The 17,664-nt window shown below is 48.0% G+C and overlaps 1 protein-coding gene across 3 annotated transcripts in view; it reads right to left on the reverse strand.

Moving 5' to 3' along the window:
* Positions 1–17,664, reverse strand: part of PRKCH (protein kinase C eta) — a 124,122-nt gene that overhangs the window by 27,976 nt on the left and 78,482 nt on the right. Inside the window, exon 11 of one of the 3 annotated variants that reach the window (XM_083839155.1) lies at positions 15,570–17,650. The exons of the other annotated variants lie outside the window; for them this stretch is intronic. Coding sequence (XP_083695281.1) covers positions 17,350–17,650 — 301 coding nt within the window. The 3' untranslated portion in view covers positions 15,570–17,349. Of the gene's footprint in view, positions 1–15,569; positions 17,651–17,664 lie in introns of those variants that run through there. 3 annotated transcript variants of the gene reach the window in all.

The following is a 17,664-nucleotide window of genomic DNA, read 5'->3' on the forward strand; positions in this document are numbered from 1 at the left end:
CCGTATCCACGGCAGCTGGCAGAGAGCTAATGACAGTCTCCAAAGGCAGCTTTACAAGGACAGAAGGACATTCTTGTGAAATGGGGCAGCAGAGAGCCAGGGTCATTACTGCTGAAACACAGACGCGCTGGAGATTGCTACGTTGGAGTAATCCCAAAGATGGCGCAATCCATATATATTTATATGTCCACATGTGTGCGCATACTTCTTTTTTTTTTTAAATATATATACATATATACAATACATGCATTATTCGCCGCACTTTTATGTGGTATTCTTGTCAGGAAAAAGGAGTTACACTCGAGGTATTTCCCAGAATCCCAGAGCAAACGTCCTCCCAGTTGGTGCAGGAAGGAGAGAGGTGGACAGAGAAAGGCTTCGTGTCCAGCCTTGGTATGCACGCCGCGCACACCCTCTCCGGATGAGCTGCCAGGCTGACTGCCTAGTCCTGTGATAGACTCCTCGGTCCCACTGGGCAGCAACACTGGAATTTGCTGGCCCAGAAACCATCATTTGCTGAGTTGCTCCCAACAGAGCTGCTATTTTATCCTTGCCAAAAGAAGAGGGAAAGAGAAAAAAAAAAAATCCAAAACACAACCCTTCTTTCTGTGAGTCCCTTTGCCTGAGGTCTTCAGAGGAGGTGTACAACAGGCCTGAGACCCAAATGCGTGAACAAGAATAAGATGTGGACTTATGACGGATGGTGCCAAGAGAGATTAAAAAGCATAAGCCTGTTATGTCACCTTGACAAAAATAGAGCAACATCGATTCAAAGCCTGATACAGAAATTAAAATGAAATCAGGCCTGTGCCCACAGTACAATGTGGTCTCAGTGCTTCAAGATGGAGTGGAAGAGTTATCCAACACGATTAACCGTCACCAGCAGCCCACAGCCCACCCTAGAGCTGCCCTAAGGCCCTGTCCCAGCAGGATCAGAGCAGGACCACGTTGCTCAAGAGGCTCCTCTTTCCAGCAGCACAGCCACACGTCCCCATTTCGCCACCGTCTGCCACTAAGCCTGCCCTGGGGGAATTAGACGGTAGCTCAAACCAAAGCGACTCTCCTGAGCTCTCCTTGCTAATCTCACAGCTGCTCGTGAAATCTACCCTCCCCACACTCAGCCTCTGAGGAGGGACGTTTCACTCAAGGAAATACCTAAAGGAAAAAAAAAAAAAAAAGAAGTGGCACCATCCATCATGATCATGTGTGCAGACTGCCTCTGGCAACAGCTCGGGCAGCAAACAAACCTGTACTAGTATTTGTAATGCCAGCAGGGCTTTGTGGGGAAGAAGACACTCCTGAACTGAACCTGTATGTCTAGTCAGGCTTCTCCATATTCATATAAACGGCTAGGATTCACTCCACTCTGACCCTCATCCCGAATCCAGGGAAATCGGCAGAAGATATTCTGTCAGGTTTGGTCAATTTTGGATTAAGCCCTTAGGAGAGAAAAAAAAAAATTACTTAACCTTATTAAGGCTCTGAATTACAGATCCAGATTTATAAAGCTAAAGCTATAGGCACTAATCTCCTTTCTATAATTGACTGAACAATGCTGAAGGCAAAAGTATTCTGTATTTTCAGATGGGATTTTTTAAAAGCACTTTGCTCTAGTCTCCGGATTACCACTGCCAAATTTACTGTTAACTTTCAAAGAATCATTTTTCTGGGCCAGAATGGATGATTTTGAAAATCTCACCATCCACACAGAATTTTTATGCACACGATGAAAGAGCAGTGTCAGTGCTAGTGATACATTGTGGGCATAAAACGCACGGACTGTGCCGGAGGGGGTACTGTCTAGCCCCCATTGGAACAAATTTTAAACATAGTCCTAGGAGATGCTGTCTTGAGATGTTTGTTGTATTTTAAGAACTGAGACCATCCCTGATATCATTGGTTATTTTTTTTCTAAGACTCCGGCAAACCCGTGGGCACACTAAGTGCTTTCCTGACTGCTCTGATCTCTCCGCTTCTCGCCACAACAATCGCTTAAATAGCAGCAGTGAAATCAGATGGAAGAAGTCTTTGCAAGAGCCTAGAAAATGGGTCATTATCCCACGATTTAGGTTCTCATTTCATGTGGATTACTGCTGCTGTTCCCTCATTACAGGTGATTCACTCCAGGCTCTGCAAAGCCCAAGGATCCTGGATAAGCAGGGCAGAGCCGGGTGCGATTCCTGGCTGGGCATGCCGGGCTCCCTGCAATCCCGCTCCCGCTTCTGGGGACTCCTCCCAGCTTTGCACCGGGATGAGAGGGACAGACTGCATCTCATGTGCCACCCCGAATGCCTTGCTGGCAGCAACCAGACCCAAAGCCACCCACGAACAACGCCGGCCTGTGCTATCCCATCAGTTCCTTTGCCCACGAGTCTCTTCGGTCGGGGCTCCCTCTCCAGTTCGCGCAGGGACAGGGAAGCTTTCCCAAGGCAGTTCAGCCCCTCTAAAATTTGACTCACCGGCTGGCAAGGCCGTTTAAGTTACCAAATTAGGTGCCTTAGCTTGCTGCCCGATTGCAAGCAAAGCAGAAGGAACTTCGAGCAGGAGTCAATGCTCAGCTGACACGGTTACCGTGCAGGGAAGGCTGCCAACTCCCCGTTCCCGTAAGACGCGAAACAAATGAATCAGAAAGTGAAAAATAAACCCTGTCTCTGAGCCCCTCTCCTTTCATAATCCAACACACAGAGTACCAACTCCAGGAAGGAGACTGGGAAGTTTGCATAAAGGAAGCACAAGGGGCACTTTCAGGACAGGAATGGGAATAATGACTAACTTCGGTGGGCAGCGAGCTCTAGCTATGTTGGAAATTTGGGGATGTTGCCCGTGTGCCTTTCAGTCAGCTGATTCAGAGCCAGTTCACACTCCGACTCTGTATGCTCACTCTTCTTTCCAGGACCAGGACACCTTGCTTACTGAAAGGTACCTGTGACAACTCTTCTTAACTCACCCTTTTGCAGGCCAGCACCACAGACCTCAGGACCCTCAGGTTTTACTGTTTTAATTGGGGAAGATCTGAAACTGTCAGGTCCCTCTTTTTCACACTATCCTTTACTACATGCTTATGGTTTTTGATTATAAATCCCTTTCTACTGGAAGAAGACACCATGAATCCTCACTGACCTTATTTTTAATCTAGGGAGGCAAGAAGCAACAGGCAAAACAGAGAGAAATCTTTGCTGAGAGTTGTGATGACACCACGCCAAATCAAAAGTCGTTAGAATTAACGATCTTGTATCTGAACGTCCCATGTTTATACAGGACAGAACTGCACAACAATGCACATTTTCTATCACAACACCAAAGTCAGCCAACCTGAAGGCACGAAGTTTTTCAAAGAACCCTTTGTCTGTGCTTGCTAAAGGTACAAACACCCAAGTGACATCTGAAGTGCATTGTTTTTTAGCTCATGTCCTCATCAAATCTTAGCACATTCCACCTACAAGGGTATATTTTTATTTTGTGGCAGGAAAGTGATTCTTAATGTTATTGACAATCCTAGGGGATTCAATCACCAAGTACACCAGACCCACCTACACAGTCAAGTACCACTACTCTCAGATGGGGCTGCCGTTTTCAGATCTTCTCCCCATCATTAAATAATTGATTGAGGACTAATGGAAGACCACAGAAGCTCAGGGGAAGCAGAATCACTCTCTACCGTCCTGAGAAAAAGGACCAAAAAGTGAATTATTTTAATTTTTACATGCTGAAATGCATCAACCACAAAAGCTACATTAAAGCTGATGAATTCCTGGCACTGTTCTAGATGGGCTAGGCAGACAAGGAGCAAGAGGTGACCTGCGTCCTCTCTGCACTTTGGGGACGCTACACACACGTGGTTTATCTGTCTCCCATTTCTGTTCTCAGGCAGACTTCACAGCACTTTACTTTACAAATGGTTTGCAAACCTCTTCATCGTTTTGCATGAGAAATGATTCCATGGTAGGGTGGCGAGAGCAGAGAACACTGGGTGGGGATGGCGGGGACGGCGCTGCAGCCTACTTTGTGCTAGACCACAACAGGAAAGCAACCACACCATGACCCAGCAGCTACTTTCACATCAAGATTACATCCCTGCGCATTGGGAATCAGCTTTTAAACGCATGCCTACTTTCACTTCCCACCCCGCATTGTCCCTGCGGTGACTTGAGAAGCACCACAGTCATATGAACGCAAACCCAGCTTGCTTCCTCTTCAGCCCATGCCATGTTTTTTTTTTTATTATTACTTGTTTTGAATCTCTGCATTTCCACACGCATTCCTGTCTCCACAGCCATCCCTGCTACCCGGAGCTCAGCCCTCGGGCATTTGGTGCTCTGCCCCCTGACCGAGCGCTCGCACTCACTCCTGGCACCCCTGGCAGCCTGCATCACGGCTGGAGTGACTCAAAGCAGAGAACGCCCAACAAGAAAACCCTTATCATCAGCCTTTCATTCCCCCCCAGAAACCAAAGCATGCTCCCAGCGCAGCTCTGCCCAGACACAGAGTGGGTGCAGCCGACACGCAGTGTGCGGTCTGAACGCAGCAGGCTCTGCCACGGAGCTAACCCACGCTTTGGGGACTGGGCGAAACCGCTTTCTGCTGCACATCCAAAGATGAGGCTGTGGGTCAGATTTCTTCACTGAGCACTTCTCCATCTCCTCTTTCTACCTCAAGGCGAAGTGCTCCGCAGCCTGATGGCTCTGCTGCCCGCACCGCTCCTTCATGCCACAGACGCCGAGCTCCAGCCCCAGTGACGCATTGCTCAAGCATGCGGTGGCTTGCTGTTAAAACCAGCAGCCAGCCCAGCAGAGCTCCTCATTGCCCTTGATTGCCCTGGGCAGCTGGAGCTTTTTCTGGCACCTGACTAGCAAGCCCGTGGCTGCTACTCCATGTGCAGAAATGAGACAGAACATGGATCTGGGCTCAGCCTCTTCCCGCATCTTTGAAGGAGCATGTTAAAGGTTTAGCACTGGCCAGCTGCTGAGGTAGCAGCGGGGTTGCTTTTTATAAGCGAAGGACAGCCAGGTTCCTCTTCACGGCGATGTAAGCCGCCTTGCTCTGGCCTCTTCTCCAGCAGCATGGCCGTGGTACCTTCCTACCCACACCTGTCCTTCCCTGCTCTGTCCTATCGGTGATTTTGGGGTGCTGGGCTGGTAAAGGTGCAGCAACAGCGTGGGCATTCAGTGCCTCTCCACATGCTACAACCAACCCCAGCAGCAAGAGCATGGCACTGCAGCAGCCCTCACCGTGGGCAGAGGACCGCGTTTCACTTTACTCATGTCACAAGCTGTTAGGGGAACCAAGAGGCTTCCCAGATCGCCCTGGCAAAGCTGTGCCAAGGCTCGTGGTGCTGCCACAGGACTTCAGCTGGCCCCTGTGCTCTCCATCACATGCCCTGCTTTTTGCCGAATTCCAAAGCATTTAATCATCTCACGTATTCTCCTACTCCGCAGCGCTGTCCCAGCGCACGGGGTGAGCTGTTCCTAGAATCAAGTACCACACAGATGAGCAAGACTGGAAAAATCTCCCCCCTCTCCGCCGCGCGAGTGCTGTATTGGCTTGTCATTGGTACAAACCACAGATTACTTCACGATTTTCCAGCACCCACAATCCACATCATCAGCCGGCGAGTGGGCTGGCTTATATACGCACATGAACCACAGAAGGGTTAACCCTGCAGTGGGCTGAGAGGAAAAGAGACCTATCTATACCCAGGGCTGTGACTCACCAGGAGGGGCTGCGCAAAAACAGGGCTTTCGGTGGCAGACGGAGAGGTGAGGAATTTCTCCAGGGATTCCTCCCAACAGACAGACGCAAGGAAACAGACGCGAGGAAAGGCGGCTCACCTTTCCCATAACTGAGGCGGATCGGGTGGCTGCCCTGCCAGGGGAATCGCTATTGTCCAACCCATTGTTTTCAGCGTGGCTAAAAAGGGGACGACAGGAGACTAATTGCTTCACTGGAGGGAAAAAAAAAAAAACAAAAACCAAAAAACTGTCTGGAGAGACCAAATTATTTTGTAGACTGTTGTTGTTTGGGTTTGTTTCCATCCTGGCTTAACGAGCATTAATGACTTCAGTTGTACGAGGATGGGGGGGGGGGGGGGGAAGCTATTAGGGTGGGAACATGATCTACACCGACCTCTCTTCTCGCTCAGCACACGCTTCTGCCACGGACAGCCTCTACGGCCAGCTGTGTGCCCCATTTGCCTGGCCATCCCTCCTCCAGACCATCGGACCGAGAAAGGTGGCCGAGAGCGAAGTGAAACATTTAGGTTTGCCTTTTCCATCGGTCTGACTGGAGCTGCCAGACTTGAGCAGCTCCAATACTTTATTGCGTTAGCTGTGCTCAGCAACTTCTGCAGAAAAGCTGCTGTCCCTTCTCAGCAGCAGGGAAACGAAGGGAAAATGTCCCAAAAAAGGGGATGCTCCAGGAGAAAGCACTGGAACCTACTGGCTGCAAAATAAAGTGTGGGCATTTTTTTTGTTTTGTTGCTGTTTTTTGGTTTGCAGAAGCCACGCTGAAACTTCTGAGACTACGTCTGGTGCCCAGAGTGACAGAATTAACGCTAGGGCCAAGACACACAATGAATGCTGAAGTTCTTCCTTATGTAACAGCACCTGGGACACAGCCATGCACTTGGCTGATACCGTGAGCGGCCCTACCACTACAGGCCAAAAAAAAAAGGGTGCCTCCCGACCTGTGGGGATCAGGTCACTCAAGATGTGCCACCAGCTGGTGCTGGGAAGCAGCCCCAAAGAGCTCCAGCAGGAGCTTCACCTGACTGCCCAGTGGCCTGGGGGATGCCACCCGTCCTGAAGCACTCTGAAGGCTGCTGTGAGTCGGAAGGCTGAGGTGCAGTAAATAGGGCAGGCTTCAAGACAGCTTTCCATTATTTATATCGCACAAAATCTCTCTCTTCTCTCTGGGGCTACTGCTGTCAGGTTAGTCACCAATTTGGGCTATCAGTGAGCTGAGCGATTTCACGAGATTAAAAGAGTGCAAGGGGAAAAAACGCTGAGACTTTCCACTCATGAATCAGACCTTTGCCCACTCAAACTGCAGATATTTTGTGTCTTCAGAGGTTCAAAAGCCAGTCCCACTTTGCTTTGACTCCTATCCAAAACATCACGATTTCCATCAAGAAGCACAGGTAAGTATCTCCTTCCTGAGAACTGACAGGAAAATGTGTTTCAAGTGGCTCATTCACAGATAAAAGCTATCTATTTAGCAGATACGGTACTATAAAGGCCTTTTCCGAACAACTGGTGAGATCAGCTGTGAGTTACACTGATCACGTCCCAACCCTGCCACCAGCAGACCGGCTGCCATCAGTCGGCCACCACAGCACCGCCATTAACCCTGCAGCTCGAGGCGTGAGGCTGCCTTGAAGCAAAACCAGCCGCTCCGCTTCGGGCCCTTCAGAGCAAGGTGTGGAAGGAAGGACACAAAGGAGAGCTGGGCCACACGCCGTAAAGCCATCCGCTGCTGGCTCTGTCCGCGTGATCAATTCGTCCCTCAAACAAATCGCGGCATTCAGCCCCCGTTCCGCTCGGCCCGCGATGAATACGGATACGGAGGCCGTTTCCTCTTCCCCGGTGTTTTTGGACAAACCTTGCTGCTTCAAGTGGGAACAGCCAGAGCCAGAGTTGCTGGCTCGCTGTCTCCCGAGCAGCACAAGGGAGACGGAGAGCTGCAGCCCTCCTGTGGGTTCCTCCCTGGCCCCGACGAGTCCCCGCAGAGCAGAACCAGCAGGAGCAGCCCCAGGTCGCTGGTGCTGGGGCAGAGCAGCCAGGCAGAGCTCCGACCTCCGCGGCGGGTGGGCTGACCGTTTGGGAGCATGGCCAGCTGGCCAGAGGCACAGCAGCTCCTCGGCTTTCTCGTTTATGTCGAGGCTGGGCAGAGACGCAGGAAGCGGTAGCCCACTGCCAAGATCTTTGCTCCCTTTGCACAGCAGAGGCTGAATGCAGAAAGCCTGGCTGTAATGCTGCTGCTTGGGCACCGGGCTTTGAACCAGTGACACAAGAAATACTGAAATGGCAAGCTCCAGCTAGGAAGAACGGTTATAAAGCAAGAGGAAAAATTTAAGAGAACATGCAGGCAATGACTAAACTAAATTGATATGATTGTGTTAAAATCCCCAAAACATTGATAACCACCTAAGAATTCCTGAGATACTGACAAACTGAAATACAAAGCACAATCATTCGGCTTTTAGGCACAAGTCAACGAGGATACAGGACCTTGCTTGGTGCTTATTACGTTTTCCTACTCAGGTAAATGTCAAAAGGAACGTAACCAGATCCAGAGAGGGGAGGAGAAAACCTGAAGCCCGCTTGCTAAATGCCACGCACTGGCTCAGCCTCCGACACGTGTCCCACAGAGCCTGCCTGCTGAAATGTGCTGCGGCTGCACAGCGCCATCACACTCGGCCTTGTCTGAAAGATGATCAAGTTTGAAGGAACGGCTTCCTACCGCCCCTTTTACCACAGGGATTTACACGTGACAATTTCCCCGGGCTGCTTTCCCTGCTTTCCCACCCACCCTCTCCTCCAGCCCCCCTCGGTGTCCTCCACAACACACGAAGCCACGACCCACTTCAACAAGGCACCACGACGCTGCTGCCTGCCCCCAAACGGCACGGATCCAGGAGCCGGGACACCTCGCAGTGTCCCATGTTCCCTCGCTGCTCTGGTGGTTCAGATGCGAACGTTCGCATCCCAATTCGATGAACTTTGGCACGACAGTACTCCTGGATTTGAGATATAGCTAGAAAATAAACTCTCCTAGCTGTAAATAATCTTCCCGATTCAGGAGCACTTCTCTACTATTCCTGTGCTGCCGAGAGATTTGTGAAAGCTGCTCGAGCTGTTAATAATAAATCACGCTTCTGAAACTTTAATTGATTCAGAAGAAATCAGTTCAGAGAGTGGTGTATCTCTGCGGTTATGAATGTATCACACTTTGTATACAGTATATATGTATATAGTTGAGACTTGAAGGCTTGCTCCTGTTCCCATTGTTGTCAGCTGGAATATCTCCACTAGCTTTAGTGGAATAATAATTGGGTAATACAATTCCGAGACTAAATTGTGCCTTTAGGCACAGCCTCATAAACGGGAGGATCTCAATCCCATTAACAGCAAAGGTGTTATGACTCAGAGGCCAAATGATGAGCAATGCTTTCCCCTTGCTCCATGGGAACAAGCTTTGCAATTTGCATCCCGGCCTGTGCCAGCAGCTAGCTACAACCCCCTGGCATGAAGAGGGCAGATGCAAAGCCGTGCTCGCTGTCCTGCCCAGGGCACCACGGACACGAGATGAGCTCCTTGTTCCACGGCAAGGCCAGGCTGACAACTCCATCTGACAACCACCACACAGTGATATTGCCTACTGCTGCTTCTTGAGGGGCTTAGGGAAGCTCAGGCTACGGTGATGGATAAACACTGCTAAGGAAGCAGAGCTGCTTAGCACCTGGAGTTTCCAGTTTGTAGAGTTACTTTACAGTTGGAAATTTTCATTTTTTTTTTCTGGAATAAAAGTAAAAATTTTAGGATTTTCCTCCACAGAAATTCAGAATGCAAAACTGACAGCAATTACTGCAGTGCTACAATATAATGATGAAATTTTCTACCATAATTATTTCTATTTTATTTATGTACTCATTACAGACAGCTGATGACTTTGAACTAGAATTTAAAGGCAAGATGATTCAATTGCTCCACTGATAATAAAAGCTGCTGGGTGACTTTACAAAATCCCTGTTTGCATTAAAATGGCGTATCTACATGCTCACCGGCACAAACAACAAAATCTAGGCATTGGGATTACTGACCAAGGAAACGTCAGCAGCTGATCTTGTCACAGATCGAGAATAAGTCAAATTCTGCCTGGAAAGCGATGGCAGTTGCTGCAGGCCAAGTATGTCAACAACACCGATTTTCTCATTGTCACTCTCACATCTCTCGCAGCTTCACCCACTGCAACATGTCATGTTGCAAGAAATCTTCCATTTCAGCAAGTCAGAGGGAGCAGATGCAACAGCATTTTGTCGGCATAATCTTTGTTTCAAAAACATTGTACAGAACATTTATTAAGGTTGACAGGGACCTTTTCCTCAGCTATAAATATCAGCCTCCCGAATGCTAACTCATGGGTCATATTCTCTGACATTAACGCTGAAAGCTTCCTCGATTCAATGTTATTTCTAGGATGCAGGTGGGTACAAAGATCAACAAAATGACTGGATTAATGCTGGGCAGTTCTGGAGATCTCAGAGCAAAAGTTTTCAAAATTGGGTGCTTAAAATTATTAGCCTGAGTGCCCTTGGTATCAGGGAACAAATTAAAAGTCAGGTGAGCAGTTCTGGATAAAAAAAGGTAGCCATAATATTTCGGGGCAGCTTTAAAAAATAAATTTTACATGACTTCTTAAAATTAAAATATTTTTACTTTTACTTTTTCTCCTTCTCATGCCCTTCACTCCTTCAAACAGGAATAGAGAATGCAAGAAAAGCAGTATTTGTAGATAAGATCATTTCTTATTTTCTGAAGTTTGAACCTAAATATTTCCAAGTACTCTGGGACCTAAAAATCTGAGTCTAATTCTGGGCTTCTTCATTTAAGAACTCATTATGCACAGCGATTACTTGTATTGTATCTGTAAGCTTTCTAATTGTGAAACGCCTTCATAAGGATGCAGTAGTCACCAGAAATACCAGAATACAATTCACGCCTAATTGCGTACCCCTGCCACAGATGAGCAATATTGCTTATTTTTGCTGGTACCAGAGTTACCAAGAAACACCAAGCTCTCATATCAAGCACTCGGTAAGTGAGAGTCCATGTCTGTAAGAGCGCAGCATGAAGTTATTACACACAAAAGTAAACCTACACCAAAGGAGAACAAGAGTAGAAGCACCAGGGCCAGGCATTTATGTAGAGGTTATCCAGCCCTGAGGCAGCTGGATGAACCAGACAAACTCTTGAGGCCCCTTCGAGCTCTGTTTTTAGTGATTTATACAAACTCATCATGTGCAGGGTTTGCAGGTTTCAAATCAATCCCTTTAAATAAGCATAAAGGAAAAAGTAGACACTAGCAGAGCCAAAAAGTTCTGTAGGCTATTCAGCGGTCCTTAGTCATGTGGAAAGTTGCATTAAAGTTCACAGACTATATACAGTGGAGTCAATGGGGCACAGAGATCTGATATGTGGATCTCAAAACAGGACTGCTCTTCGTAAGCATAACTGTAAATCAGGACTGAACCGTCCGGCACAGTGACTGATTAAACATGACATGGAAACGTGAAAGGCTGCTTTTTGTCTCTGCCCTTTCCATTTGATCAAGTGCAGAGAAACAACACTTTAAACGGTGCATCCGAGAGCTCAGCTTGCACGCATGCAACAGCCACATGTTAGTGAGAAATTATGTAGTGGATGTACCCCCTATAAGCACAAATCAACCTACAGAGCTGTTGACTCTCACATAAGATAGCTGCAGACATTACCACCCTCCCCACCCTGAGAGACATTCCTTTATATTCTCTAAAGCTGAATGAAGCACTTTCAGGGACTCCAGCATGAAAATTTCTCTTCTACACTAAGCAGTTGCTGTAGGGACTAGGCTGCTGGTATGCTAGTCTGTGCCAATTTGCAGCTTTTAGCCGATTTGCTTCACTTGTTCACCATAAAATCAGCTTATATTTCATTCTTTCTGCTACTCTCGTGTAGATCCCCCCCTCCTTTTTTTTTTTTTTTTTTTTGGTCCTGCTTCCATGTATCTACTCCAGTCCTCCTGGCCCCGATTCAGGAAAGCACCAAATCCAGGATCCCATCGAGGTCTCAAAGCAACAGGGACAAGACCCCACAGCTGAGGTTATCCCAAACCAGGGTGGGGAGGAGGGAGGCATCAAACACAAAAAGACTGCTTCCAGGTGCAGCTAGCGTAGCGTATTCACCCAATAGTTTTCAGAAGAGTTACCAGCTTTAAAATACCTCATGCAACAAAGATTTACCTTGACTTGCTAAGAAAGCAAAGCCCTGCACAGCAGCTAAGCAAAGCAGCAGGAACCCCCAGCCAGCCTCCCAGCCCGTCGGTTTGCCTTGCAGGGCACTGCTGGTATCAGCGGCAGCCCCAGCCCGACTGCCAAGTTACATCCCTGGGGAAAGCCTCCTGACTTCAGGAGAAACCAGATCTCACCCCAGATGTGAAAAAGGGCAACGTGAGATGAGAATAAACAAAATCGCCAGTTGCAAAAAAAAGAAACAGAGAGAGAACATGAGGGATCCTATGTCTACAATGTCTCAACCCATGGAAAAAGCAAACAGCACGCTCATAAGAGCTGCTCTGTTAGCAGTGGCTCTGTGTAATTAGGAAAGGCATTCAGCTTCTGTTTTCAGCATGTAATTTTTAATTGATTTTGCTGAAAGAAACTTTAGTGTTGTTTCAGTTAATAAGAGTCTTTCCAGCAAAACTGGTCTCCTTAAAAGGCTTATGTAAACCTTCCTCCAAATGTCACAGGCTCGCTGTTTGAATTGGCAGTGAATTAACCTGTTGCAAAAAACCTCATTGCCTATAAAAGCCAACAGTCATGAGACATACAGCTGCAGACCTGACGGGCCTCCTGCGCTAAGGAAGGTGATGATTTCAGACACCTGGCCGGCATCCAGCAATCCCTGCAGATCTCAGAGGAGGAGGAGCTTTTCCCTGCTGTAAAGAGCACCGCACACAGGAAGGCGATGCTTGCGGATAACACACAAGAAAGTAAACACTTGCCATTAATGAGCCTATCATACTTTCCCCAAGAGCTAGCGTTCAGCTCCAAGACAAGACCACGTTCTTATTTGGGTAACTGCATAATTACCTTTTGCCTTCCAAAGGGACCGTGCGTGCTATTAAACACAGTCAAGTCACAGGACCTACTTAATGCTTTGCTGCCTTTATCTCAGAGCCTGGTGCCACATCGGAGCACAGGGACTCCACGCACACCATCCCACGCTCAGAGGCCTGACAGAGCACAAGCAGACCCCAAGGATCTCTAGACAGGCCACCCGCAACAGAAATCAGACAGCCGTAATGGCAATGGAATAAGCTAACTAGCACAAGCCCTCAGAATTGAAAGGTTTTTCATCCAAAAAAGCAGTCCTTTCCCAAGCTTTCTAGCCCAGCCTTTTAGTGCTTCTGGCTTTTAAGCAGCCACACTGCCTGTACCCTTAAAGATTTACCTGCCATTGTGCTGTGCTGAGAGGTGAGCTGGGCCAGCTTTGCTATCCAACCACTGGCAAAACCAGCCCTGATGTGCAGGGTGCACGTGTGACACTGCTTCTGCTTCCAGGTAACTGCTGACCCAAGGCTAGTTCAGGTACATCACCATCTCCTCTGTCACTTCCACCTATAGCAGAGACATTCCAAAAAGCAACTGTTTCATCACCCTTCAGGAGATACACTTGCAGAGGCAGAAAGTTCACCATAAAAACCAAGACCATGCCAGCAGGTTGGGTTGATTGCTCTATGTTGCTGTAAAAAGGCTGCTACCTTTCAGAAACCTCAAAAGTCTGCAGGGCAAACCCCTACCCCTTCCCCCCTCAAGACAACCCAGTTTAAGAAAACATTTACGTTTGCCTTCAGTATGCAGGTGTGATGCCATTATTCAGGGACACCTTCTAGGTGACCTTGGCAAGGGGACATAGCCACCAACAAAGCTGTACACCACCCTACACAAGGTTTGAACTGGCGGGCAGTAGGGCAGATCAGCCGTTCTTACATACTGCTACCTGGAAGGAAAATTATAAAGCCTCATAATTATTTACTATCTCTTTGTTTTTAGAGACTGCAAGTGGAGCAGCTCATTTGCTCCGTGTAAGCCACCTTGCAGTCTCATACTGCTCAGCTGTGAATGCTGTTTTGTTTTGTTCCTGGCATGCACAGAAGCCAAAATATGCTTCCCGCAGCCTGGGAACTGCTGAACTGAAAAGTGAAAGTCGGGAAAGAGCTGCCTCAAGAAAAATAGGTCATAGAGGCTTTACATAAAATTCACAAACAAACCTACCAACCTGCAAGAGGGCCCAGCACGCTGTTTTCCTTTAGAAGCATCCTTAATGAAAGAAGCCGTGCAAGAAGAGTGCCCTGCGAGCAAAGATTTTATCTACAATAGCTTTGATTAGCACCTAACCTTTTCCTGGCAGCGTACGTCATGAGCTGATCCTATGTATGTCCTCGTCCTACCCTTCTATGGTTAGGGGTGTAGAGTATGCCATGATTTGGTACATTGAAAAGCTCATTTTCATGTCTGCTTTCATTCTAGCTTTGTTCCTTCTATGATAGGATATGGAACCACACTACACTTGTCAACGTTTTTTTTTTCAGGAAGCAACTATAAATAGGCACTGCTGAGATGACAGCTAAACCTCAGCTTAGGGCAAGCCAGAAATGTTTCCTCGTTAAGGCCAGAAAGCCATCTCTCTTTTGCAGTGCTGGAAATGAGAAGAAAAAAAAACAACACACTGTGAAACTAAAAGCTCCCTAAAAAAAAATAAAACCAAACATAAATATGCACTCACACATTTATAGGACTTCTTTTCTGGGCAAGGCTTAGTAGCAAAAAGCAGACTTTCACTGAAGTGAAGGGCGACCACTGAAAATTACATCAATTGCAACGTGAAATCAGCCTGTAAGAGCAGCAGTCCAGCACCAGGACTGACCGCAATGTTAGAAAGTCACATCCAACCAACACCATCTGCCCAAGGAACCCCATTCCATGGGCATGGCCTCACAGTAGCAAAAATACAGAAATACCGTGCTATAGATATTTCAGATTGGGAACATGCGGCTGGAGAAGGACTCAGCAAACACCCAATGTTCTTTGTTACCAGCATTGCCACCACAGCCCAAAGTGACACAACTCAGCTACTTCTTGATGAACTTTGAGTGCTCTCTCCCAGGCTTCCCTGGCTTTTCAAAGGAGAGAAGACCCGGCTTTTGGCAGTAGGTGTTGCAAAAGCTTGACGTACCAGGAGAACAGTCATTGTGTTGGTAAATGCAGGCTGTCTCCTGAATTGCTTAATCTTGGAGGGGTGGGGGGTGGGGATATACAGGATTGTTATATGAAAGGCCAGCCCAGAAGAAAAACATATGACACAGGGTATTTCTAGGCTAGTGACTTACTCCACTGACCCCGGGAATCCAGCAGAGGCTCATTGAACAGCTTCTGGCACAACGCTTTCTGGTCAGGTTTTTCGTGGTGTCTCCCCCGACTCCTCCCAGCTTCCTATGAAAGCACTCAATATTCTAACACTTAATTCATCAAACCCTCTTACACGAATGCAATGATTCCCTTGCAAGTATTTCCCTCCCATCCGCAGGCTCCCTCCTGGTGCCCACTTTCACACACCTCTCCAAAGCCTGGCGTTTGTGACCCAACATAAGCAACCTCAGCTTAACGCAGCTACGACCAGCAGCTCTCTCCCCTTACACCCTCCAGAATGGAGTCTCCCTGGTGATTAAAAATAAATAAATAAATAAATAAATAAATAAAATAAACATGAACAAAACCCTCACCCGCTACATCTACCCACTGCAGCTGAACTGACCTGACTCCACGGCTCAACCAGTCTCCTACCAAGATCAAAGCCCATGCAGTTGTTCAAGCAGCTTTTCAATTACTCCTCCAGTTTCCATCACGAATTACAGCAGCGCTTGAAGAGTGCCAAAACCCAGAGGGATCGATTACTCCTGCCCTGTGACAGGCAGCGGGCTGAAGGGTACAGGAAAAGCTGGAAGCGAAGTGGCATTACATTATGTGCAGGCACAGTTTTGCTGTTGAATGATTGACAATAACTACTGGATGTCACTAGTTTGAGGATAATGTCATTTGCGTAATTATCTGGCAGGGTCTCTCTTCAGCAGCTGGCATTATTCACGAGGGAAGAATCGGACTGAAATCCAGCTGTAGAATCAGTAGATTTGCTATTCTGCGCAGACAAACACTGTGCTTTAGAAGCTCAATACGTATGGGATATACATCACTGGTAGTTTTCATACTCTCAGGACCTGGAGAATATTACAGTGATACTCCTCTATTTTACTGTGCCACATATATCACATGGTTTCATACTTTAAAAATAATGTGATATTCTCTATCTTCACCTGACCATCTGTTCCTTATGGAACTCAAGCTAGGAAGAGAAAGAGAAGTTGCAGTTCCTTGATTTATCTCAATCTCACCATCAGATAGGAGATCGCCCTCCGCACCACCCCTGGCCCTTTCACCAGTTTAGCCCTCAGCTATTCTGTCTGCACGGGTTTAATCGATATGGGAAAACACCCTGCTAAACACAGAACAGCATCACCTGGGCTCAACTGTGCAAAGCCCCAGATCAAATGGCATGTGGCCCAACCCACAGCCTGATACAGAGACTGACTTGCACTGGAACTGCTCCCACCCTGGACCAGATGCGGGTCCTGCTGCACAACTGTACCCACGCACTGAAAACAGAGGTGACGTTATTCTGTGCCGTGCTGCGTGCCACAAGTAGGACTGGGCAGGGTCACAGCAGCCCATGCCCAAATATGCCTGCTTTGCTGACAAAACCCAGGTAGCAGTATCCAAATAAAACAACTGACTGCTCCTCCTTCCAGTGTTCTGGGCAAGAGGATGCCAGGGGCATTATACGATGCATGTCGGAAAGAAACCGTTCTCTTTAACTAGACTGTCTCAGAACAGGCATCTCCTTGCTCTAGGGTCCTGTGCCACTCCAGAACAGGTCTCGCTCTGCCTCTGCCTTACACAAAAGATGCTGGTCATCTTGCTCAGGAAGGGCAGACAGGCTGGCTGATCCACGCTGGCTGGTCCATGCCTTGGTGTTTGGCAATGCAGAAAGGAAAAAATATAACCAAACTGCCCTCCTGGGTACAGGGGGAGGACAAAAGCAGGGAGCTACGTACGGGAAAACATTTCCTGAGAACAGCCTTGAGATGTGGGGTAATGGTGCTCTGACCCTGGTGCAAACACAAAGATGCCAAACACGGACGTGGATAGGAAGGAAAACCTGCTGTTGGATCATGGCAGGAACGAAAAGACAATTAGTAACTGAGCTGAATGGCATTGGATAGGTATGTTGAATAAATACGATTTAAGCATAGTCCCATAGCTAATACAGGGAAACAAACACACTTGGGCATAACCAGCACCGATTAGCCTTTAAATAACAAGGCATATAGCAGCAAAGGCAACAGCGGCTTGTATTTACCTCCCAGAAAATCTAGGAAGGTTTCTCTGAACGCCTGCCCCTTTGTCATCAGTTTGACACGTGCCCCACAGCAGCAGCACAGGCCCGGAGCAGCACGGGGGAGGCTCCTGTCGCTCAGCAGCTAACACCCTGCAGCCAGGCAGACCCGTGCTGAACACAGGCACCTGGCAGGGCAGAGCAGGGGCAGTTCTGGGCTGATGAGCAGCCAAGGCTGCAGAGCGATGTGAACCGACACCAACACAAACATCCCGTGCCTCGGAAGGGAAGCGTCGTTTTCTACGTGTCTGCACACGTCATAGGAATACCCTCCCTGCAGACAACAGGGCAGCCAGAAGTTTCGCTCCTTCCTGGAAGCTGGGTGCACCTCAGATATTGTGCAGTGGGAAAGCGGAGGTAGCGTTATCCCAGCTGACAACTTGTTCCTGGTGGGCAGCAA

Source organism: Anser anser (assembly GCF_964211835.1).
Source record: "Anser anser genome assembly, chromosome: 5".
Taxonomy (NCBI): Eukaryota; Metazoa; Chordata; class Aves; order Anseriformes; family Anatidae; genus Anser; species Anser anser.